The sequence below is a fragment of the Desmodus rotundus genome, chromosome 8, assembly GCF_022682495.2.
Source record: "Desmodus rotundus isolate HL8 chromosome 8, HLdesRot8A.1, whole genome shotgun sequence".
Lineage (NCBI taxonomy): Eukaryota > Metazoa > Chordata > Mammalia > Chiroptera > Phyllostomidae > Desmodus > Desmodus rotundus.
The window spans coordinates 123,906,363-123,931,400 of record NC_071394.1 but is presented as its reverse complement, the minus strand read 5'-3'; the positions used below and the strand labels follow the sequence as shown (position 1 = coordinate 123,931,400).

General features: G+C 51.7%; 1 protein-coding gene across 1 annotated transcript in view; it reads right to left on the bottom strand.

Annotated features, from left to right (window-relative positions):
- The window catches only part of ITGA9 (integrin subunit alpha 9), a 301,990-nt gene that overhangs the window by 211,716 nt on the left and 65,236 nt on the right, over positions 1-25,038 (bottom strand). The window contains exons 10-15 of the mRNA XM_053929726.2: positions 24,172-24,277; positions 22,566-22,660; positions 18,188-18,278; positions 15,818-15,863; positions 10,008-10,162; positions 1,127-1,287 (exon numbers count right to left, since the gene is read on the bottom strand). Of these exons, the coding sequence (XP_053785701.1) occupies positions 1,127-1,287; positions 10,008-10,162; positions 15,818-15,863; positions 18,188-18,278; positions 22,566-22,660; positions 24,172-24,277 (654 nt within the window). The remainder of the gene's footprint in view (positions 1-1,126; positions 1,288-10,007; positions 10,163-15,817; positions 15,864-18,187; positions 18,279-22,565; positions 22,661-24,171; positions 24,278-25,038) is intronic.

Genomic DNA, 25,038 nt, shown 5'->3' with positions numbered 1-25,038 from the left:
GCACTTAAGGCAATAATAGAATGACACTTCATCCCTAATCTGTGGTCTATTTTTTGCAATCATCCCGAAAGCCACTGGCTAATAATATTAGGTTCAATGACATGAAATTGCCATTTTTGTAAGTCAAGAATGTTAAGAATATAGGCCATTACAATGAGCCCAGCAAAACAATAATAATGATGCTTAGAGTTAGCACTGACTATGTGTCAGGCTCCATGAAGGTCTTTATATTCATCATGCAACGTCTAATTCTTACAACCACCTTCCAAGGTAAGTATTCCTGTGCCCATTTCAGAGATGCAGAAACTGAGACGCAGAGAGGTCAATGTATTCATCCAACTGGACACCGACTGGTCTGCGTGACTCCCAGACCCACATTCGTTTCACCCACCACGTGGCCTGGGGCATGGGGGTCCTTCCACATCCTGTGCTCTTTGCCTGTGGGTCAGTGGCTGGTCAGTCCTGTGGCACTGGGTGCTGCCAAGACTCCGACCCTGCCCTTGCCTGCCTGTGCAGGGGCCCCTCTGTAGCTAACCGAATCTGGCCTCCGGAATTAGCAGCAAAGTGTATTTAACAAACAATTTCAAGAGGAGAAAAACATCTGAGCATTTATTTAGAGTGAGAGGGGAAAGAAGCCAAGACATGCACTCCTAAAATAAATAGAAAGTAATCAAGGCAGAAAAATCTAGCCCAACCGGTTTTAAAATGTTGTAACCACAACTCTGAGTGAACATGTAGTGGACTGCTGATGAGGCGTCAGGTACAGTGCGATCCAGCATCACTACAGACCCAGGGGCATGTGCTTCTGCACCTCTCCTCTGAGATCACTGAGCCTCATAGAGGAGAGCGGAAGAGAAACTTCTCAGAAGAACAAGTCAAAGACAGAGAGGGTCACTGGTCCCCTGGCCCACCATAACCCCCCTCAGGGGTTGAGATCAGCACAATAATATAAATAAAGGTCTGTCAGACTCCAACTTCAAAATAAGAAGAAGAAAGGAATGTTCCCCTCCTTGCAAAGTACGATTCTGGAAGTCAGAGCGCACGTTATGCACAATAAAAGTAGTTCCCCCGGTTCCAAGCGGACATGTGTAGACATCAAAGCTGGAGGATAAAAAGGAGCACCGACCTTCACGTGGGCCACGTAGTGACGACACGTCTCCTCCATGTGGACCAGCTGCAGCTTCTCTGAGACCTGACCCACGGACTCTCCCAGCACCACGAAGTAGACCCTGGGCAACTGGCTCTTTTCCTTTTTGGCCACATCAGCCGTCAGAACGTAATTCAGGCCTGCCAATAAATAAGGTCAAAATGTCAGCGAGGACAGACACAGAGTGACAAGGCCACCTCTGCTGCTCCTCACAGGATCACAAGCGCATGTCACACGGCACCGAACCCTCCACTGCACAGGGGACTGTAGCCCCAGGTCAACACGATCTCAGAGAGAAACCAGCAGCCAGGTGCTGGCAGAGTCGAGAGAGACCCGAGTGCCCCCCGCCTTCCCGCTGATGCTCTGTGCATCACACATGTGGCCCCCCCCGAGTTCCACCTCATGAGTCACCGACTGAGCCACCAATACACACACCGACCATTAGCTGTACCTGGCACAGTTCGGGGCCTGGAAAGCAGACACCACGTCGGACCTACAGAACATCACTAGGAGCTGCTGACATGACCGGGGCTGCGTGTAATCCTGACTTCCATACAGCACTGGGGTGTGTGCCCAGCACAGGGAGAAGCGATCCAATAACTCTGACTCACATCACAGATGTCGAGTCGTGCTCTGCAATCACTGCATCGACTGGACCATGCACCGTCCGGGGTCCACAGAGAGCGGACAGCGTGCCAGGCAGGGTGCGATCCAAGGGCCCAACACCCCGTCCCCACAGAACTGACAGTCGCAGAAAGTCAGACGAAGGCAGCGGCTCTCTCTGCAGGCAGCCAGGCGTGCAGCGCACGCGTTTTACAGCGCCTACCACTTTAACAAGACCGGGACCACCACTCGCTGCCCTGCGGTGCCCTCCTGAAAAGCAAACCTCAGCCCCTCACCTCTACGAGGAATGGCGGATGGCAGAACTTGCTGTGACACAATCTGGGATTTTTTTTTTCTTCAAAATAGATTCTCACAATAGCCCTGACCCCCACGTGGCTCAGTTGGTTGGGCATTGTCCCGCAAGGCAACGGGTTGCTGGTTTGATTCCGGGTCAGGGCACATGACTGGGTTGACAGTTTGGTCCCCAGTTGAGCTGTGTTTAAGAGGCAGCCGATTTGTGTTTCTCTCCCTCTCTTTCTCCCTCCCCTCCCCTCTCTGAAAATAGATACATAAAATCATTTTTTAAAAGAACAGTCACACTGTAGAAGGAGCATTAGATGAACCCCAAAGGTTCCACCCCCATCGTAAATGTAAAACAATGTGTTTTATTAAGTAGGTACATGTGGCTTTGGTATTAACAGTCTTATTTCACTACTTGTCTATATCAAAGAACCCCATTTCAGAGGTCAGCCCCTTTGTAACACTTTATTATTTTTTAGTTGCTTTGTGGGTTCAGGGGGATATGCCATTTTTCAAGTGAGAGAAAAGGAACTCACTGTCCATAAAACAATCCTATGAGACTGCTGAGCACTGAGGAAGCAGATGACCCCACCCCTGCCCTGTCTCCACACCCCAGCCTCTTCGAAGCCGGGCTCTGGCAGCAAGAAAAAGCAGCCTCACGCCTGCCAGTACTGAAGGTCAGCAAGCCAGGCCCCCAGCACAGCTCTGAATAACATCTCAGGACTCAGCCACCAGGGGAGGTATGAACCGGGAGAGAGGAAAGTGACCTGCACAGGCACCCTGCAGCTGCCACAGGGCGTGCTCTCGATGCATTTAATGGCTCTCCTGGGCTCCTGCCATCTCAGGCATCTTGCCCTGTCAAGCTGGTGGATTCTCGGTTAGCAAGGGCGAGTCCGCCCCAACTTGTTTATTTCAGCAAACAGCTGATTTCCAAGGCAAGGCTGGGTCACCAGGAGGGACCTGGGACCTGGACCATCCCAGGAGGTACTGTTAAGAAGAAAGAACACTTGCAGGAACGTACCTGAAGAGAGAAAACACGGGAGCCTGGGCAAATGCTGCACACCGGCTCCCGTGCCAACCACAGTGGGAAATTGGGGCCAAGCAGTGACGGCAAGTCTTTATGGCCATCTCGTTCAAAGCCCTCGCTTTGCAGGTGAAGAGTTGGGGTCTCATAAGGGAACACAGCTTGCTCCAGGCCAGGCAGCCACATACCACAGAGCAGAATCTAGAACCCTCCTAATCTCAGTGTGGGTTACTCCTCCCACCCTGGCTCTTGATGCGTTTTTTTTTTTTTACATTATCTGACCAAAAAACAAAAAACCTCACATTTTTTGAATACACAAACCACAGAACCAACCAAGTGCAAAGATCTAGAACTGAACTCTGGCCAATTCACTTTCAACTGACACGACTGCTCTAAGCCAAACAGTAAGAAAGCATAAGTATAAATGAAGCGAGATTCCGAGTTCCATTTAGCAAGATCAGAGCCAGAGATGAATGCTGCTGCTGAAAGATGAGCCAGAGGCCTCGGTACCCCACTGCAGTGGTGGCGGCTGCTATGCGGGGTCTCCTCTACGGCCCCCTGCTTGGCCTTCCCCCCAGATGAGAATGTCATGGCTACTCTTCCCTGGGTCAATGATCATCATGGAGAGAACTCAGGGTCGGAACCGTTTGGCTGAGCTCAGAGAAAGCCTGGGTGGAAACAGGAAGGCAGGGCGGATAACAGCAGAGCCCCACCCATATCCTCTTGGCTTTGCCATTTCTCCGATGTCCAGCCCAACTTGCACTGCCAGCACCTGCATCCCCTTTCCCACTTTCTCTGGTGGCTGTGCCCATGTGCCTGACAGGCCACAAGTGCCCAAGACTCAAGCCCCCCAGGGCAGCCCTCAGTTCCGCAGGAGCCCTGGTCCCTGCCCCTTGGGTGGGATAATGCTGCAGGGTGTCCCACCCTGACTCCCGGGGTCTCTGCAGGACCCCCCTCCAGCCGCCCACAGTGGTGACCCGCTCCGACACACACCTTCTAAAAGCCACCTGTGAGGGGTTTTTTATGTGAGGGTTTTTTTATGTGGCAACCTGACTAGGCCACGGTACCCAGGTGTCTGGTCAAACAAACACCAATCTGGATGTCACTGCCAGGGTAATTTTTAGAAGAGATTAATATTTAAAACAGTACAATTTGTTGGGTTTTTTAAATCATCACCCGAGGACATTTTGTTCATTGCTTTAGGAGGAGATGGAAAGACAGAGAAACATCAACTGGTTGCCTTTTCTTACCCACCCCGACTGGGGAGCAAACCCACAACCTAGGTATGTGCCCTGACCTAAAATTGAATCTGCAACCTTTCGGCCTATGGGACAACACTCCAACCACTGAGCCACCCGGGCCACAGCTAATCAGTACGATTTGAATAAAGCAGATTACCCTCCATAGCATGGTGGGCCTCATCTAATCAGTTGAAGAAAAATCTGAATAAGAAAAAGACTAAAGTCTCCCCGAAAAGAAGGTGTTCTGCCCCTAGACTGCCTCCCAGCCACAATATCAACATACACACATCCCCTTGTTCTGTTTCTTGAAGAGCCCTGACCAAGGCAGCTGCCTTCCCTTCCTATCTTAATGTCCCATTTTCCTACTGGTGCTCCCTGGGATCACCTCCTGAATCAACAGCGTGCCCTTGAATCCTCGACTCAGGCTCTGCTTCTGGGAGAATCCGAATTAAAATGGGGCAAGTCAGGAAAAGGGGATGAGTTCAGCTTTCAACATGTGCCAAGCACCGTGCTGGGTCCTTGACGAACACCACCTTTATCCTCCAGAGCCCCATCCCACAGTGGAATCACCAACCAACCACACATATCCCCACTGCGATGCAAGGGAGGGGAGAATCAGCGTAGTTACCGGGAACTGAGCTGAGGACAACCGTACTCTGCTCCAGGCAGCACGTGGGCACGCCAGCACGCTCCCCTATCCGACTTTTCCAAAACGTTGACGTATACAATAACCACAGACAGACCGCACTACCCAATTCACCCAGCACAGTCATTTTGGGAAGCTTTTCATCTTTGGAATTGCCTACTTAGTGACTCTCCTTGATTTAAACTTTATTTTGACATTTTAACTTACACAAAAGGAAGTCAGCTCCCTACCAGATTCTCTCTTCTAGAAGAAAGCAGCCCCGAGGAGACTTGCGACGGCAAACCCAGCCTGGGTGAGGAGGGTCTGGGAGCTGCCAGGGTGGCATGAAGTGCAGACCGCGCAAAGCCCTCTGCTCGGCTGGTAGTTTTAAACAGCACCCCCCGGAAGTGTGTCTGAAAGGGAGCCCCTATGACGGGGAGGAGGTGTCGGAGAAGCAGCAAATCAGCCTGCTCAGTTAGGACAGCTGGCCCCCGGGGGAGGGCGCCCCTAATGCGAGCCAGCCCCGCCAGCGCCGTCCCAGGAGGGTGCTGGTTCTGATTAGGGCCCTCTCCAACAGCACATTTCACATCTTCGGGTTCTCCTCTGGCAGCTTGTGTCCATGCCATGTCGAATGATGTCACATTGATGGAAAAGCTGATCAGCCCCAAGTAACGCTTCCAGCCACCGCCTTCCCCTGCCCCCAGCTGGTTCCCGAGGGCCCCTGGGCCGGGAGGGGGCCAGCTGTCTTGCATCAACTCCGGCTCTGGTCTCTCCCAGAGAGTTGATTCATTCCCTTTCTCCATCAGAACATGATTTCAGCTGTGAAATTCTACTAATAAATTCTCCTTCCAGAGTTACTTTGAGTTCCCTTAGAGTTTCCCAGAAGGGGGGTGATATTTCCACTTGCCAAGCTCTCCTGAGTTTTCTCCCCCAACCACTCGAGGAATGAGTGCTAATTATCAGACCAGGTCACCCCCTCCCTCATATAACATGGAACTGCCTCATCTCCATGCTTCTCCAGGAGCCAGGAGGAGCTAAGAGAAGGGCACCCCGAACACCAGAGGAAGGGTCAGGGATCCAGTCACCTGGTCGCAGCCCTATTTCTGTACTGACTTGGATGACCTTGGTGTGGCCACCTCTCGGGACCCAGACTCAGCGGCTGGCCTGGCGGGAGGGCAGGCAGCTCTGCTCACTCGTGGCTTTGCCAGGCTGACTGAGCGCCCTGGAAACATGGGGATGCAGAACCAATGCACAACCACCACCCCTCAGGGCTCATCCCTTCCGGGTTCTCACCTACGACTCCAGTGAGAGCCCAGAATTGCTGGCTGCTTCTCAGCCTCCAGACACTGATGGGCACACGTAGGCTTTGGCGTGGCCAGCAAGCAGGTGCAGGCCCGGCCCATGGGTCAGGGACAGAGCTTTCAGGGGTAAAGCATTCACCACCCTTACGCATGGCATCTAGGAGGCTCCAAGGAGCTACAGGCCGCTCCCCAAGCCAAGAATGAAGAGATTGAGACTTGGGATGGGCAGAACTCTCGCTTGATGAAATATATTATGAACTGGTTCTTGAGGCTGTTGGAGGTCAACACGGGGTCTGCACCCCAACACTGAGCAAAGGGCCTTCCCCAGAAGGGGCTCAATGCACCCCAAAGCAGCAGCATTGGTTGTTTTGTCTGGATCGCCTGCCCCCCTCCCCCTACAGCACGAGCTCTGTGGGGACAAGGACTTCGCCTGGCCTATTCTCTACTCTGTGCCCAGGACCAAGCATCGCACCTGGCACTTTTAAGAACTTAAGAATGATTGGCTGACTGACCCAACAGACACTTCAGTAACACCACGTGACTGAATACTTGCTGTGCTGATTTTCGAAGCTGAAGTCTCTCAGCTCCAAACCTGCCCTTCTCACCCCGGGATGCAGATGCCAGGATGGGACTCTGCAACCTCGTCTCTGTTTTGCCACTGGCTCCCTGGGGGGTTCTGCCTCGAGGGAGCTGGAGGGAGGCTGCAGGGCTGGAGGACAGACAGCGAAGGGGCTCGCTGTTTCCTGCTTGCTTCCCATTCCTATCAGCTGAACTCAGCCCCAGTTTTTCACGGCAGCTGAATCCATAGGCAGTTCATTCAAGTTTCGGTTTTCCCCCCACCCCCACCCCCAGGGCCAGCTTCACTGCACCCCCACAGAAACACCAGCAGCAGGAGCTAGCAGCCCCTCCTCCAAGCAGGTCTCTTCTCCCAGCTTCCAGGTTCCAATAACCCTGAGGAAGTGGTCCACCCCTAGTGTCAGTTTCCTTTTGCTGCAGTGACCAGAGGCTCTCATATCTAAGCCACCTGGAAGCTTGTTAAAACGCAGGCTGCTTCAGAGTTTCCGATTCAGTTAGAATTTGCATTGCTAACAAGATCCCCCGTGCTGCTGCTGCTGCACCTGGCCTGGGGACAACAAACACCTGGTGCAGACCAAGAAGCGGTGGCTGCTTCCTGTAGTAACTACCAGGTCCCCTGGGACACGCTGCACTGACTCCCAACGTTAAATTCCCTTTGTTAAAATAGTTGGTGTGGTTTCTGTCTTCCTCGTGGGACCTTCCCTGAGGGGCCGGAGTCACCCCTCGAGTCCCCACACTGTTGCCAGAAGCCAAAGCAGCCCCTCCAGTGGCTTGGCTGACCAGCTGGCCCTGAATATTCCTGTGACCAAGTGGGAACTGTGGTTTTCCATTGCTGAAGCAGAAAATGAAGAGGCGAAGGGGGCCCTTCCCTGCAGTCCCCTCTCTGTGTACGTTTGAGCCCCAGCAGGTCCCACGGGAGAGAAGAAACCAGAGATGAGACAGTAACATCGACTGCTTATGGCTCCCAAAGCATCCCCAGAGAGGCGCTGTGGCCGAAGGTGCCAGCAGGTTGACACCACTGAAGATACCGCTCCTGACGGCTGTTCTTTATTGCACTGCCCAGGCTGCACTGCCCAAACGCAGCCATTCCGCAGACACGCATTCGCCAGCCATTCGTGGCCAAAACCACCACCAACATGGCTCCTCCGCAGCAATGAGAGTGAGGAAGGCTCCCGATAGGAGTCACAGCCCTGAGCTCCCCATGCGGAGTCCAGGGCGATGGCCCTGAGCCAGCCTGCAGCACTGTGTGCTGGGCTCGGAGGAGAGTGGAGGGTGCCCATGCCCAGGACGTGCCCCGACCCCTCCTCCATCGGGAAACCCAGGAGCTGATCCTCCCAAAGGCGCTGCTTTCCATGCCCAACTCCAGAACGCCCCACCTGGAGCTGGACGCACTCAGCTCCCTGACATGCTGCCTTTCACCCTGACCCGATTTCCCATCCCATTGCCCAAATGACGGCCCACTTCCCCTTCTCAACCTCTCCACAAGTCCGCTGCCAGCTCATCTCGGGGCAGATTTCTGCATTGCCCCCTCTGCTGGGAGCCTGTTTTCCTGAGTGCCAGGAAATGCCAGGGATGGATAATTCTCTGCCTTGCCTTGCCAAAAGTCTTGAGTTATTGTCCTCTTTAAGCCTGAATCTTAAAAAAACCTAGACTAAAAAGAAATGTTTGATTTCATCAAGGAACTCTTGTGGCAGATGGAGGGGAAGGAAGTGACCTGTGCTGGGGGAGGCACTTGCTCCCTGCTGCCCATGAGGCGCATACTATCCATCACCCAAGCCTGTCTCTACGTTGTACCCCGACATTTCAAGAACCATGGCCAAGCCTCGACCTTCATTATAATCCTGCCTCAAGGTCAGTGTCCGCCTTGCTTGGCTCCTGAACTTGCGAATCAGTTTGTTCTACCACTGTCCCGTGCTCTAAAGGCACTCTTGCTCAAAACTCACACCTTGGTTTCCTCCCCCCTGTTCCACCTATACCAACTTAGCTTCACCTGTACCACCACAGTCCATGTGGATAAGAGTCTGAAAATTGTGTATACCGCTTCAGGATCGAAATCGTAAAACTCTGTTGTCCCCATTAGCAGCTCCACGGGGACATGCCTGGCACGTGAAGGTGACTGATAAATATCTGTCAAACGAACACATGAGCTAGTAATTGCTTGTTTGTTTTTTTAGAGTTCTAGAATAGTTCTGCTTATTTTTATGCACAGCAGCTGAGTAATGGACTAGCACGTGGAGGTGTGCTTCTGCATGGCCGTGTGCGTGTGCGTGCACATGTGTGCACCAGAGCAGCGCCTCGCAACATTAACTGCACGCACAGATCTCGCAGGAACGCAGATTCTGGTTCAGAGGCGCCAAGTGAGGCCCGAGAGTCTGCATCTCTAACAAGCTCCCAGGGGACAACTGTAAGGGAGGGGGGACATTCATGACACTAAAAATGTCTAAGAAAGTCAGTGAGTCAGATCCTTACCAGTATTTCTTCCCCTGAAACTCTATTTTCTCTTATTCAATCAGCCTCTCAAATAAAAAAGAAAAGCACCTATTAATCTGCACAACTGCTCCGCATTCATTTCCTGCAGGTGATCACATACACACTGAATTCTAATGCACAGTGATCCCAGCTCGTTCTGCGGCTGGATCCGGTCCCTGGAGCGGAAGGAGCAGGTTGACCTTCCCCAGTCAGAGAAACAGCAGGATGGCTGCCACCAGCTCGGGCAACGCCTGCCTCTTTTCAACCATCTGAAGCCAACAAAGCAGCAGCCCCCCTCACTGGAAACTGAGGCCATCGTAAAAGTCAGCATTCCTGTCCTACCAGCCGTCCTGGGTCTCTGATCCCACAGCAGAGGGCATGAGGCGCTGACATCTGGCTGATGCTGCTAGATCAAGGGGGAGCCTCCACAACCCCACTGCTCCTCTTTTCTAACTGCTCCAAGTGTTCCATAGGACCGGGCTCCCCGGTCATTACATCTCCACAAGTCCCACAGGCCTGCCCCTCCCACGGCCCAGTGAGGTTACAGTCTGGCCCTCATACGCTGGGGGAAAGGACACCGGGCCTATGGGCCTGCTGCCTGCAACACCAGCCGAGATGCACAGCAAGCAGGAACCCAGAAACACCCCTGGGCTGCCCTCAACCCCACAAACCCACTCCAGCCAAGATGGCTCCCCTGAGCCCCGACTCCGTGGCTCATTACCGATCTCTCCGGGGACATGCCTGCCGTGGAAGCTAAAGCAGGCGGTGACGTTCAGGCAGTTCACAGGCTGCTGGCCGTCATGACACTGAGGCGCCGTGATGTTGATGGAGACTGGGAGGAAGATGGACACGTCCACCGTAATGACGGGTCTCGCCCTACAGGTCAAGAGAGGAAGGTGACTTAGTCGTGCTGAGAAGCAGCTCCCAGAGCCAAGCAAGAACTTAACCGACAGGACAAACCCCAAGCCTCCAGCCCAGCACTTAATTAACGTGTGGAATAACCCAAGAGAACAGGGCCAGGACGCTCTGTACACACTGTTTCCTGGTTCTTCAGCTTATTTCCTAATAAGTTACTGGTTAGCTTCCCAATAATAAAGGCAGGTTAGTTGTTAATAAAACCCACCTGACTGAAGCCATAAATGGGCCACCAGATGGAATTTCACCAATCACGTTCCGACTTCCATTTCATTAAGAAGGAATGAAAATACTTAGGAGCTCGACAGCGGAACCATGACTGGAGAAACAGCCGCACCACCAGGACCCCCCACAGCACTTACTCCATTCACGCACGAACTGCGAAGTTCTGGTCCCACCCAGCGGGTCAAACCTCCCCCTTCCGTGACTCCCATCAATTCATTAAGTATTTTTCTCAGAGCATTTGACTAATGGGGTCGCAGCTGGTAACAGCAAAGCACTTCAGAGCTGATGAAGTCAACGGATCTGGCCTCAGGACGAAGGGAAACCCAATAAACACCCACACTCTGCACACCGCTGTGGACGGCCCCCGCCAGGGCTTGATGGAGGGGCATCGTTGCTGCAGCTCCCCAGAGGTGCCCGACAAAAGCCCGGAGTGAATCACACCATTCTGCTCTCATGGCAGACATGTGCTCGGGTACCGTTCACCTAAGCTGTGGCTTAATCTTCTCCCATCCAGGCCTCACAAAGAGACCTTTTCACCTCTGGCCTTCATGCACTGGGGTGACATAACAGGATTAAGGGGCATTAACAGCTTGAGAACAATGACCTTACTTGTGTAGAGTGACCCCTCCAAGAGTGTCCAGGGTGACAAGACAGATGGGGACAATGACCAACACCAACTCCAATGGATGAAAGCATTAAGGAAAACCTCGGAGAAAAACAAAAGCGAGGGGACATGGGGAACAGATGGGGTCAGGGTTCACTGAAGCCTCCACTGCCACGAGACAAGGGTCAAGAGAGAAACAGTGTGACCAGCACCAGGGAATTGTGGGAATCCCAGGGCAAATCCAGCTGTAGGACTAACGGAAGGCAGACAACAGCAGAGCCTGAAAGAAATCCAATATCCTGGTTTTCCAATTTTCTCCTGGGTTCACCCTTAGAAGATGATACAAACAAGTAGTTACTCCTGGTCAGGGTGAGTGTGCAGATGCCAGTGGACACTCTCTAAAGCTGCCCTGGCCCTTCCATAGCCAGCTCAGGTGTCCCCCTCCCAGGAAGCCTTCCTTAGCAACCCTGGCAGTAGGATGTCCACCCCTGCTGGGGTCTCCGTGTTCACTTACTAATTAATGTCACTGTCTACGGGTCTGTCTGGAAGGTATCCAGCCATGTACTATGAAAAAGAGACATTTATTGAAGAAGATACAAGAAACATTGCACATAGGACAATGATGCTTCAGTCTCCTTCCACGGAGGCACCTTGGGACCTCACACAGTTCTCCCAGTCTCCATCAGCTGCCCTGTTGTATTTTCCTGAATCTCATCGATGGTCTGAAACCTCTTCCCTTTCAAGGTGATTCAGATTTTGGGAAAAACCAGAAGTCACAGGGCGCCAAATCTGGGCTGTACGCGGGGCTGAGTCACCTGGGTGAACTGATGTTTTTCCAAAATACTCTGCACGAGATGCGATGCATCAGTGGGCACGTTGTTGTGATGAAGCTGCCAGTCACCAGTTGCCCATAGCTACGGCCTTCTGGACCATCAGAATAGTTTCCATGGAGGAATGTTCAAGCTTAACATAGAATTCGATGCAGATTTGTTTCTCTACTTGCTCAGTCATTTTGCATGTGAGGGCCACACAGCACACATGCTCACTCAACAGCATCTACGGGCCCCACTGACTAGCACAGCGCAGCTGTTATTGTTCGCACACGCGCATTCCAGTCCACTCTCCTTAGCTGCCCGGTTACCTCTGTGTCACGCAAACCGTTCTCATATTAACAATGGCTGGACTTTTTCCGGACAGACCTCATATTTCCAAACCTGCCCCGCTAGTCTGCAGCCCCCCAGTGACCGGGATCCTGGCAAATTCACCCTGATGTTCTCAGAACAATAACTTTTCAAAAGCCCTTGTTAAAAGGGTGCCAACTTTACTACAGGCCAACAGATTAAAAACCACAGGAGAGCCCTGGCCAGTGTGGCTCAGCTGGTTAGAGCATCATCCATAAACCGAAGGGTCACGGGATAGATTCTCAGTCGGGGCGCATGCCCAGGTTGCAGGGGTTTGCTCCCAGTCGGAGCACAATCAATGTTTCTCTCCCTCTCTCTCTCCCCCCTTTCCTTCCCCTTCCTCTAAAATCAACGGGCATGTCCTCGGGTGAGGATAAAAATTAATTAACTAATTAATTAATTAACTAATTAATTAATTAAAAATTAAAAATAAAAACCAAAGGGAAGTCCAAAGTTTCACCAGACAGAGAGGTACCAGGGAGAGAGGGTCTTCCCCCCACCCCGGGAGAGCCACACCCTGTCCAGCGTGGGTCCTGTGTCCTGGTCATTGTACTGAAGACAAGCCCAGCCCCTGCCATCATCCCAGGGGCCACCTGGGATGCCTGGTCCCTCCTCTCAGGGCAGAGGTCTGCAGAAGGCGAGGTGAACAGGAAGCAGAAGCGAGAGGCCCAGACACAACGATGAGGGCTGTGAAAACAGAACCCTCTGACATGACCCACCAGAACCTTCCCAAAGCACATCTCCCTCCAACATCAGTTCCCTCAAACCTTTTTGTTCCAACTCCAAGTATTGTTTTTGGACCAGGAAAAGCCCAGAAATCTTTCACAGGCCTCTCGGACCACTTCCTTTGACTTTCAATGGCATCACACCAGGCGCCTATCACCCCAGCACAGGGCCTGCCCCCCAGGCTAATCTGAGGGAACAAACTTCCTGAGGGCAGAGCCGGCCTGACCCACCCTCCTGGCGGGCGGGAGGCCAGCTTTCATAGTGCCACCTGCAAAGGTGCCAGCCTCTGAGATGGAAGCAGAGGGGCACCTCAGGACAGCGACGCACACGTTTGCAAGAGTTTATTTTGAAGAAGTGGGTGGCTGGCGCACTTCTTCCTGATGGCCGACAGGGCCGAGCCAGGTGAGTAAGGAAACCAGTCAGGACGCACCCTGACGTGGTGCTGCTCCCCTGACTCTGGGCTTTTTCGGGTCGGTGCTGCTCACAGGGCAGTGATGCGTGGGCAGATAAAGAACCTGAAGCCCAGGAGCAGGTGCTTGCCTACCAAGCCTGCCCTGAAGCTATCTGCTCCACTGTCAGTAAGGTTTTCCCCGAGCTCAGGTTCAACCTGCACCCCTGTGGACTCTTGACCTGAGGATACTTAAGAATGAGGAGTTGCCCTGACTGGTGTGTTGGGCATCGTCCAGCAAACCAAAAGGTCTCCAGTTCGATTCCTGGTCAGGGCATATACCTGGGTTGCGGGCTAGGTCCCCAGTCAGGGACATGAAAGAGGCAACCCATCAATGTTTCACACACTAATATTTCTCTCCCTCTCTCTCTCCCTCCTTTCCCCTCTAAGAATAAATTAATAAAATCTAAAAAAAAAAAGGGAAAGAAGAGCCTGATGTTTTGGTTTTTTTTAATCCTCACCAGAGGACATGCTTATTGACTTTACAGACAGGGGAAGGGAGTGGGGGAAAGAGGCAGAGGAACATCGATGCCAGAGAGAAACAAACATCGACCAGCTGCCACTCATACACGCCCCAACTAGAGACCAAACCCACAACCTAGGCACGTGCCCCGACCAGGGATCGAACCCGTGACATTTTGGTGTACGGGACGATGCCCCAACCAACAGGGCCGCCTGGCCAGAGCAAGCGAGGTTGTTTCAAGTGCAAGCACAGTTGTGCTGGCTGCCGGCCCTCCTCCCTTTTCTGGTCTGCCGCACTTCCTGTCAGCGAGGGCCTGACTAGGACACAAGTTCCACCTTCAGATTTGGGGGCTGCTACGTAGAAGGCAGGGGACCAAGAAGCAGAATTTGAGGGAGGCAAGTTTAACCTATTTCATGTCAGAACGGCTCGCCTTCCTCGAGCACTTAAGTCCCGCTCTGTTCTCTGCATTTTACATGGACTAATTCACTGAGCTCTCCTGAGGCCCCCATGAGGTCAGCACCACGACCTTGTTTAAGAGGAGAGACTCCTGAAAGAGACGCCAGAGACTCACGTCCTAAGGGCAGAGTCAGGCTTGCTGCAGCCTAGGCCACCGGCCCCAGGGTTTACTCTCTTAACCTGCAGCGTACTCTGCCTCCTCGACAACTGAACATCAGGAGTTCCCTGGGGGTTACTGATCCCCTCAGCGGCTACTGAGCCCCGACCCACAGGGCCCCCCGGTCGGTCACGAAGAGGCTAGCGGCCCTGCCGCCAAGACTGGGGGAAAGGCACTGCTGAAGGAGAAGGGCCCGGGGTGTGGAACTACATGGCCTCTGGGATCCCTTCCAGCTCCGAGGTCGTACTAGCCTATTTTAGAAAGTTCTGCCATCAGGTTATTAACAAAACCTAAGAGTTGGCTCCCACTCCAAAGTGTAATTCTGCCTCCTCTGACTCATACGGACAGAAATACTTGGAGATGGTTCCTGGGTGGGATGGCAGCCCACTGGCCTTTGTAAGAGATTTAGGCTGCTGGGCTCCAGCGAGCACTGGGCCCGAGCTCACAGCCCTCGGCTCTGCTGTCACTAGGAAAAGACGGGCTGCCCCAGGGGCAGAAGGCTCCCAGTCCCTGGGGAGTGGGGACTGACGAGGTGGGGAGGGGAAGATTCAGGGTGTGGAGTGAAGATGTGGGGCCGGACAGTGCTCCCCAGGGCCTCTGAGTGCCATGGCACCCACAGAAAATGATAGTATGTGACAGCACATTAATGAAAGGGGTTGTTCACGGCAGAAAGCAAAAACCCGTAGGGCCCAGGACACCCAAACTCTGCCTAGAAGCTCCAAGGATGCTATCATCTCACACCTGTGAGCCTCTGGAGGCCCACCAGCTGGAAACCCTGGGATAGAGAATAATACAAAAGGTAGCATTGGCCTTGGCCGGATAGTACAGTTGGTTAGAGCAGCATCCCTATATGCCAAGGTTGTGGGTTCAATTCCCAGTCAGGGCACATACAAAAATCAACCAATGAATGAATAAATAAGTGGAACAACAAATGGATGTTTCTCTTTCTCTCTCTCAAATTAATAAAAAAGGGAAGGGCCCTGCCTGGTGTGGTTCAGTGGATTGAGTGCCAGCCTGCAAACCAAAGGGTTGCTGGTTCAATTCCCAGTCAGGGCACATGCCTGGGTTGGGGACTAGGTCCCTAGAAGGGGGCCCATGAGAGGCAACCACACACAGATTTTTCCCTCCCTCTTTCTCCCTCCCTTCCTCTCTACAAATAAATAAGATCTTTTGAAAAAAATAATTTTAAGAAGAAAGGTAGCATTCCCACTTACGAAGCACCTCCGCCTGCAAGGGACAGGACAGAGGTAACTGCTGACTAACAGTGAATGACCCCCCTGTGCCACCCCCCACCACCAAATTCCACCCCTCACCCATAAAGAATGTAATCCAAGAAGCAAGAGAGACGATTCTCACCTTAGAAGAACCACACTGTCGGACATGAAGGCTCCAACAGTTACATCTGAAAACCAGAAGTGTACAGATTCAGAAACTGGCTGAAGCCCATCCCCCTCTCCCCCAAGGTACTCCAAGCCACGGTCAGGGACCCGACAGCCACCCTCTGGGCTGCACACTGAGGCTGCGAGAGTCAGAGCCACGCGGCCCCACACGGCAGCCAGTCAGCAGACGTGGCTGCTGAGCCCCTGCAGTGCGGCCAGTCTCAATGGAAATGTGCTGTGAGTGTAAAATACAGACCGGTCTCAAAGACCCGGCACGAGAGAACACGAGCTATCTCCTCAATCTTTATACTGACTTTATGTTAAAATGGCAATATATTGGACACACTGGGCTAAATAAAACACTATGAAAATCAATTTCACCTGCTTTTTTCCCTACGTGGTTGCTAGAATGTTTTCAATGGCACATGTGGCCCACGTCGTGTTTCTTTTGGACATCAGTGAATGAGAGAGAGGGACACTCTTGGACAGAGCCCCGAGTTCTGTGGAACGTGTGCATCACAGTTTCCACTGCCCCCCTCACTCTCTGGGACCTCCGCGTCGCCCAGCATCCTTGTCTGCACAGGGGAAACGGAGACAAGTATCCCGTGTCCTCTTCAAAAGCCGGTAACATTTCAGGGTTTTTTTAATCAGAAAACATTTACTCAGTGTGTATTAAACTATTATGAAATGTGTTAAATATGCACTAAATGTAATATAGTAAATCAGATATTTCATTCAGAGGATACTTGGTAAACTACAAACCAGAACACAAGTGTTAGCCGGCAATGTTTACTCTAAATAACTGGAATTTTGGAAGTAGTCACTCTCCCAATAGCTCTCTGCCTTTCTTCCCATGTAACAGAAGCCCCTTAGCCCTGGGGTTCCCATTACTACTCGGCAGAACCCAGCATCTAAATCCAAGAGAGTCTGAATCGCTACATCTGTGTATACGACACCCTCCTTAGGGAAAAACAAAGATCAAAACCGTGAATAGTATGAACCGTAGCGCTGCTACCATTTCTGCACTTGGGTGTGCTTGTTCATTTCGTTACTTCCCAACAGTCTTTTTGAATTGATTGAATGTTTGAAAATAAAAGAACCTGATAAATTTGCCATTTCTCTTATGAAAAATGTGAGATAAATTGAGGTTCATCATGAAGTATTAACATACCTGCTCACCCTGCATTTACAGAGAAGCAGCCTGGGTCCTTGTGTACCACAGTGTGGTCTCTGGCCCGTCCCTGAAGTTCTCTGAGGCTCAATATCCTTGGCTATAAAGTGGGAGGGGAGGGGGGAACACCCCCATCTCCACCTACCTGTTGGGGTTATTGTAAGATGCCCAGCACATGTGGAAGCATTTGGCATGTATTCAAGTGCTAAACCAATGTTAGGTATTAGTTAGGAATGGCCACAAATTGCCAGGGACAAGGGGAACTGCTTTCTCCCACTCAAAAAGACCCGTGAGGGTCTAGAGGGACAAAACGTCCACACCGACCCTTTTTCATTCCCATTCCTCCCAGCTCTGTAAAGTTAAAAGGATGCTCAAAACTTCTCTGTCTACAAGAACCTACAGAATTTGGTGCCGTCCTACAGAATTTCATTAGTTTTCCCAAATCATCCCAAGGCATAAGTGGAAAGAAATATTTTCTCAAGATAGATACCAAAATGACCTAAAGTTACAAGAAATTTTTTTCTGAATTCCATGATGATTTTGGATTTTTACTATTCTTATCTCTATGTCCTTCCCTCTTCCCATCCCATCCCCTTCAAATGCCTGAATCGCTTGGGATTGAGGTTTGACATCGTGCATTTTTATTCCATTGGCCTCAACCACCACGAGGTATCAACCCTGAACACAAGCCTTGAATGGCGAAGGTCTGCTTCGTCCATCAGTGGTTTTCCTTTTGCTCACAATGTTTCAATATAAGTTTCTTGCAAGGGGAGGGACGCTACTCAGCTCCTTTTTCCCTCTCGAGCGTTAAGAAGTGTAAGAAGCACGTCTGGCTGTGGTTAAATAGTATCAAGAGAACATAAGGTTTCACTCCCTATCATTTAAGATGTGGACAGCACTTTTTTCCTTCGTTAGAAAGACTTGCTGCCACAGAAATCGCTGTCAAATCCACCCACCTCGTGCTTCAACCCTTCCAAGTACATCATTTTAAAAACCCAAAAAGAAACTTCTGCATTTTCACCCTAAAGCCAAACACCAGGCAAAATACTCCCTCCTACTGCGTGAGTTTTCCTAACCCTGAATAGATGTAGCCACTGCTTAACCAGATTGGAAATGACCCTGCCTCGTGCACTTTCCTTCGTTTATCTTGTCTGCCTTCGAAGAGAAGCAGCTTACCAGGATAGCCATTTCCATCCATATCGATGCCTCCTGATATGGACTGCCCAAACATCCGCAGAACTGGGCTGATCTTCCGCCCCGACAGTTTCTGAAACAGACCATGGGGAAACTGAGTCACCAGAAAGGAGCACAGTCCCAATTGAGAACCTGTGACTACATTAGCCCAGCTTCCGTAGGACACTTGGTCTTGACTTTGTTGAAAGAAAAAAAATGTAGTCCTCATTGGATCAGGGAGGGTGGGGGGGGGGGGCGCATCTTTGGCAGGCAGCTGAAGACCATACACTCCTTTATTATCACTTGCCTAAGCCACATGCCATCATTTAAATTTTTTTCTAAGTTCAGCACTAACCTCCCTAGACTGGCGTGTTAATGTTTTGACATGTTGAATAAAGTTTGAAGTGGATAAAGTTTATCTTCCATTTCTAATGAAGGCTCTGTTTGTTTTTACCCAGGTATAGCTGGCTGAAATTCTAAGAACATTCTTTCCCTTATAGCACCCTACCCAAATACGTACTAAACACGTATCTCTCCACTTCTAAGAGGCACACATTAGAGCCTTTCCCTAGGTCACAGGTGGCACACACAAGGCCCGTGGGCTGAATCCGGCCTCCACCTTGTTTTATCCAACCAGGCACCTAGTTTGTATCCGGTGGCAGTACCAAGCTCCTTGCCCCTAGTTATGGAGCAGTTACATCTATACAGTCCTAAAATTACATTTGGCCCTTTGAAGGCAACCGCGAGGCTGATGTGGCCCCTGGTGAAAATGAGTTTGACACCCCTGCCCTAGGCGGACAGGCAGTCAGCACTCCTAGATGGACGAGACAGCCACGGGGCAACAGCTTGCCCATCGGGCCAGCCAGGTCTATAGGCTCCTGAGCTTCTTGGATAGGATGAAATAGTTTGACTTCATAAATCTAGAACTAACTCCATGGTCCTGAGCCTTCCATTCACTGTAGGGAACCCAAAAAAGTGAGCTGAAGCCACCCCCCACCTCCCTGAAGGGAAGCTCTCAACCAGCCACTCGGAGTTCACAGCCCGACCATCACGGGGCACACTAGCATCTGTACTTCTATTCATCATTACGTTCAACAGATGCTAACCCAAGCCGCATGGGTTCGAGACCATCTCCCCTACAAGCAGCCTTCACCGGACATCGACATTTGGGTGGCTCAGTTCCTCACACACATACCAAGCTCCCTGCATCAGAAAGTCCTGTCTTCCGGGATTGGACCTGTCCTCCCTTCCTTTGCCTACACGGGCTTCTCGTGGAAGCTTAGTCTGTAACACCCTCATTGTGGATGATAAGAAAAGTGCTTTGTTTTCGTGCCATACAGCGAAATCCTCGACAGAACCGAGTTTACAGATATCCAGGGGCTCGCTTTGGACTGCCTTTCCTTACCCTTTCCTTGCTAAGTCATCCTCCAGAGAAGTCGCGCAGCTGGGGAGGGGGGCAGTTTCCACAGGGATCTACAGATGGAGACGCCAGGGACATTCAGAGCCCCCCCCAGCAGCCGGTAACTACAAATCACCCTCCACTTGGCATCTTCCGAGAAGCCATCCAACAGGAAATGTGCAAGCACCAACGTACACATCGGAACACTGTAGGAAACACTTAAGAAATGTTGCCTGCTAACAGGCAGAGCCCGCGTCCCACATGGCTGTCTAAACAAGCATGCGTGTGTGCCTGTGTATTTCGTAAAAGCCACATCTTGAAGCAGACCCTCTTGGCTCTGAAGTCCAACAACGTGAGCAGCAGCTTGCCCTGGGTTTGCATTTCTAAGGTCTGCTGTGGCTGGGACGAGGGGGAAGAGTGGAGGGGTGGTCCATCTGGGGGTGGCAAGGCAGGCTTAAGTTATCCCACAGACATCTGCAGGCCATTATGCCATAAAGCCTGGCAGATAAGTCTGCTCGGTACTAATAACTCTAAATGAAAACCAGGAGCCTTGGAAAAGCTCCGCTTGACCAGGTTTATTGGCGGTGTCCTCATGGCAGAGGAGAGATCACAGGGGCCGCCATGACGTGCCCCGAGGGCTCCCCAATCGAGGGAGGCACACAAGGCTCTTAAAATCAACACTTCTCGTGGTGAACTGGAGAAAGGGGAATGAGTTAAAGAGCAGTGTGGAAGAACTTGACTCTGATCTCACAATTTATCCAGTAGAAATAATACCAACCCGGGCCAAAGAAAAGCGATCCCCTTGCCCGGAGTTGTTTCTGATTTCCGCCTCGAGCTCACCCACACAATGCCCGCTCTGTCCTGACCTGGGCCCTGAACAATCTGTCGTGAAAGGATTTTTTTTTTTCCCCCTTTTAAAGCACTGAGCTTATCACATACATATTAGCAGCTTGGAAAAGTATAATCATAGTTATTTTTTTTAGGAGCCCCAAACTACTTCTCTTTGTCAAAGTTAACGAGCCAGCATGCTGACAAGGGCCGGATGGGTCCAGCTGCTGATCCCGGCTTCCTACTGAAGACACCACGCTAACCACAGAATTTATACCCCGGTTGCCGGCAGGATTCCACCCAGCAACAAAACAAAAAACACTGAAGGGCTGCGGGCGGGCAGGAGGCGGGGCCCTCACAGGTTGCCTCCCTGTGTGATAGCTTCCGAGGTCCCAGAACAAGCTTCCAGGAGGATGCGTGGAGAGTGACCCCAACGGGTGCCCCAGGACGGGGCTTGGCAGGAGAAAGATCACAGGGGCCAGTGTGATGTGCCCTGAGGGCTCTCAAACAGAAAGGCACGCAAGGATCGTAAATCAACGCTTTTCAAGGGGAACTCAAGAGGAATGAGTTGAAGGGTGATGGGGAAGAACTGTCACTTGCCACACTGGGAACAGCATCCCTGGCACAGACGAGAGCGGCAGCCCTTGTGACATGGATATGACCCCCAACTGTGACTGAAACCCTCTTCCTCCTGTCACATCAGCCAAATCCCCTAGGAGCTCATTCCCACCATTAACTGTTCATTCCTCATGAAAAGGGGAGGATCCATGCAGATAAAGGCCCCTTGGAGTATGTACATGCCCCCGCAAAGGAAGTTCTCATATTCCAGGTTTTCCAGTGGGGCTTCCCCGAGTGTTCCTCTCTCCGACATGCCGTTGAGGACAGTGGTTATGAAAAAAGGTTTGGGAGTCACACTGGCAGTTCAATGGCCCTAGTGCAACGTACTGGCTGGTGGCCTTGGGCGCATTAAACCTGCCTGGGCCACAGCCACCTCATGAATAGAAGGTGGGTAACAGTAGTGCCCATCTCACGTGGCTGTTATGAGGATCAAAGGTAAGAAGAGGGCAGAGCAGGCTCTTACGAAGCAGTCCCTCCGCTCAGCACGTGCCTCTTGGAGTCACTCGGCGAAGCAGGACGCCCGGCACCGAGGGGACCCGAATCTCTACTGGCAATGACCCTCAACCCCTAATTAGCCAGCTTCTATCTGCAGCAGCAGGTCAATTATGAATGTATCAGCTGAACTTGCAGTTATGGAGCGCCTCTAAAACCCAACTTATAAAAAAGTTCCTTTTTTTTTCTTACCTTGAAACTTTAGTGTGTGAATAGGTTTTGGTGCTTCACTACTATTTCATTTTATGGGACATTTAGAGAACACTTTGTAAGAACAAGACACGGTTAAACATTGTGTCTCCTTAGCAACAATCAAGATATGAGACACGCGTGACTAGGAAGGAGGAAGCACAGGCTAAGTGCTTGAAAATCAATCCTTGCTGAGGCGAGACGTCTCCACTTGCGCTCCGTCCCTGTTTGTCGCTGACCCACTGGGAGAGAGACGCGGGCCTGTGCCACTGGAGACACAGACACCCGCAAATGTCCTGACGGTGCTTCTGCGGAGAGCGTGACTTCCTTTTTTCCCAGGGGCTGGGCTCGACACCATCAGCAAGTTTGAACACCAAGCTGACGTGACAAAAAACTGAACTCACCACTTCCACGTCCCAAGTCTAGGGCACAAGACCAGAGCTTAATCAGCTTCTCATTTCAGTGCCCAATATGACAGTAGCCCTGGGGTGGCTTTCAGACCCCTCCTCCAAGGACCACGGTCTTTCTAGAATATATTTTACGATGAATTCCTTTGACTTAGCAAAGATGGTTGACCAAGGAATAACCAAAAAAGAAAAAAAAAGCCTCTTCTTAAATAAACAGCTCTCACTCTCAGTAAGAACTTGGATACTATGTTTTGCAGGCAGAATGCATCCCTGAATGCGAACCAACTCCAGAGCCTCCACGTGCTTTCGTATTTCACAAGCACTATCGAGTATCTGTGTCCTTCACTAGAGGGTGGTAAGGCCACCCTCTGTACCCCAGCGTGTGGCACAGAGAAAGTCAAATGAATGTGTGAGCAAACAGTGACCATGTCACTCTCACACCCGTTACCATTGAATACTGAGGGACGATCCCACCGGCGTCACCGTGATAGATGTAGACCGCCCCCGAGAAGTCATCCTCCTTGGGTGCACCAATGGCCACATCTGAGGGGAGAAAAACAGCTGTGGTTGGAACAGCCACGCAGAACAATGTCACAGCAGATTGCCTAATTCCCGCCATCACATCTGAGTCCCTCCCTGCCAGAACGGTCCTGGTTGTAGGTTGTTCAAGCATCATATTAGGCATTAATCTCTCAGCAGAAAAGAGTAGGAAGAGCCCTAGCTGGTGTGGCTCAGAGGATTGAGTGCTGGACTGCAAACCAAAGAGTCACCAGTTCGATTCCCAGTCAGGGCACATGCCTGGGTTGCAGGCCAGGTCCCCAGGAGGGGGCGCATGAGAGACAACCACAGATTGATGTTCTCTCCCTCGCCTTCTCTCTCCCTTCCCCTCTGTCTAAAAATAAGCAAATAAACTATTTTTAAAAAGACCCTTAAAAAAGAAAAGAGAAAAAAGTAGGAAGAAAATACTAGAAGCCAAGAAGAGCTTGGCTCCAGGAAGTGCCCAGATCATTCTGCTAGGGGGAAAAAAAATCATTGAACCATCCAATAAAGGAATACAAATATAAAGCCCTTGGCCTCATCTCCGTCTGTCAGAGAGGGGAATTCTATAGACAATGGTATTGCATAGAGGACGTCAAGTCTATTCCTGGATAAGGAAATTGTCTAAAACGGCACTCCACACACACACACACACACACACACACACACACACACACACACACACACAAAATCAGCATTATTCTCACACCCCGATGACACCTTCTGGAACAAATCCTAGCTCTTCCTCACTTCTTGCCCTTTGCATCTAACGAAAGTCCTGTGTCTGCAGAAGTGAGGTCAGGGTGAGGGGCGTGCACCCACCCACATGACGTCCACTGGAGATCCGGTCTCTCTGAACAAAGCCCTCTCTGGCTGGTGGTGGGAGGGCATCAAAGCAGCTTAGAGGCCTGACCTGAGGCCAGAGCTGTCCCTGAGCCACCCCTCCGAGTGACAGGGCTCCAACAGATCCAGAGGCCTGAATCCTGCCTCTGCAGGGAGGGGCGGGGCCACTGAACAGACCAGAGAGAAAAGCAAGACAGAATGGTCCCTCAGGTATCCCCGTGCGCTGACACTTGACATATTCAAAAGTCAGTCCAGCATGCTGCCACCACCAGGGGAGAGCACGTCAAATTCTCGCCTTACTATTTCACTGACCACACAACAGAGCACTGTGGAGCGCCAGAGACAGGAACCAGAGTGTCTGTGCCGGGAGGGGGATGCTGCAAGCTTCGCTGCCATAAAGCCCCAGTGGACGGGCCCCAAGGTTCACCGGCACCACAGTCCCACAGCTCAGCACGAGCTGGACGGGAAGGGGCTGTGCAGAAGGAAAACTCCGCTGGGCTCAGAGCTCGGCCCGAGCATTTGCACAGAGAACATCTCTGCTGGGTATCCTCTCTCCCCAGTGTACGTTGATGGGACTTCTGGGCAGGCAGGTAGATCCAGGAGTGCATCACGTGGGGAGGAGGTGGGGGTAGGGGGCAAAGGTGGAAGGCGGCCCTCGCTCACTGCTCACCGACCTGGGAACCCGTCGTCGTCGAGGTCACCCAGGCTGGCCATGCTCTCCCCAAAGTGTGCATTATAGGCGCCATCCCCAGTCAGGGCCAGCTGCTCCTCCAGGGCTCCCTGGGAAACAGGATGAAGGAAGAGACGGAAAACAAAGCAAAAACAGAACAAACCAAAAACACAATAAAAACCAGAGCTGGGAATGCTGCCGCTCTAGGGCACACCCTTGACAGGAAACACCTGGGCAGAGTCACAGGCACCCAAACCTCTCTGTCCTGGGAGCAAGATGAGTCCCTTTTACCTGGGCGGCTAGAGGTGCCTTTCGGAGGGAATCTCCTGGTGGCCGATAATTAATCTCCCCCTAGTCCCACAGTCCCCTCTCAGCTGTCTTTACAGCTTAACATGTTTGCCCCAAACTTGTTGTAAACAGGGATACGACCTGTATTTTCCTCTCCTGCTTTTCTGTACAAGTTTGTCAAGCAGTTTTGCAAGGTGTGTGCATTCGTGACTTGTGTGCAGGTGAGATGTGTGGGTGAAATGTTCTCGCAGAAGATCTGGGGAATTTTCCGGCTCCAAGTGTCCATGCCCTGACTGAGACACACCATCGGGCTGGGCCATGGGTCTGGTCGCCTGATTGCCTCAGACGAGTTAACACCCACGCTAATGTCTCAGTCCCCTGCACACTGAGTAGCTGGCAGCCACTGCATGCACACTTGCTGTTTTTGTCTCAATAACGATCACTTCATTTTCCCCTCAGACCCTCCCCATCCCACTTCCTGTGATATCAGGAGGGATGCAGGTGACCAGAGTCACTGCAACAGGTAGGTGCCAGGAAGCATCTTCCTTCCAAGGTGTAGATCCACCCTGCGAAAGAGTTTGCT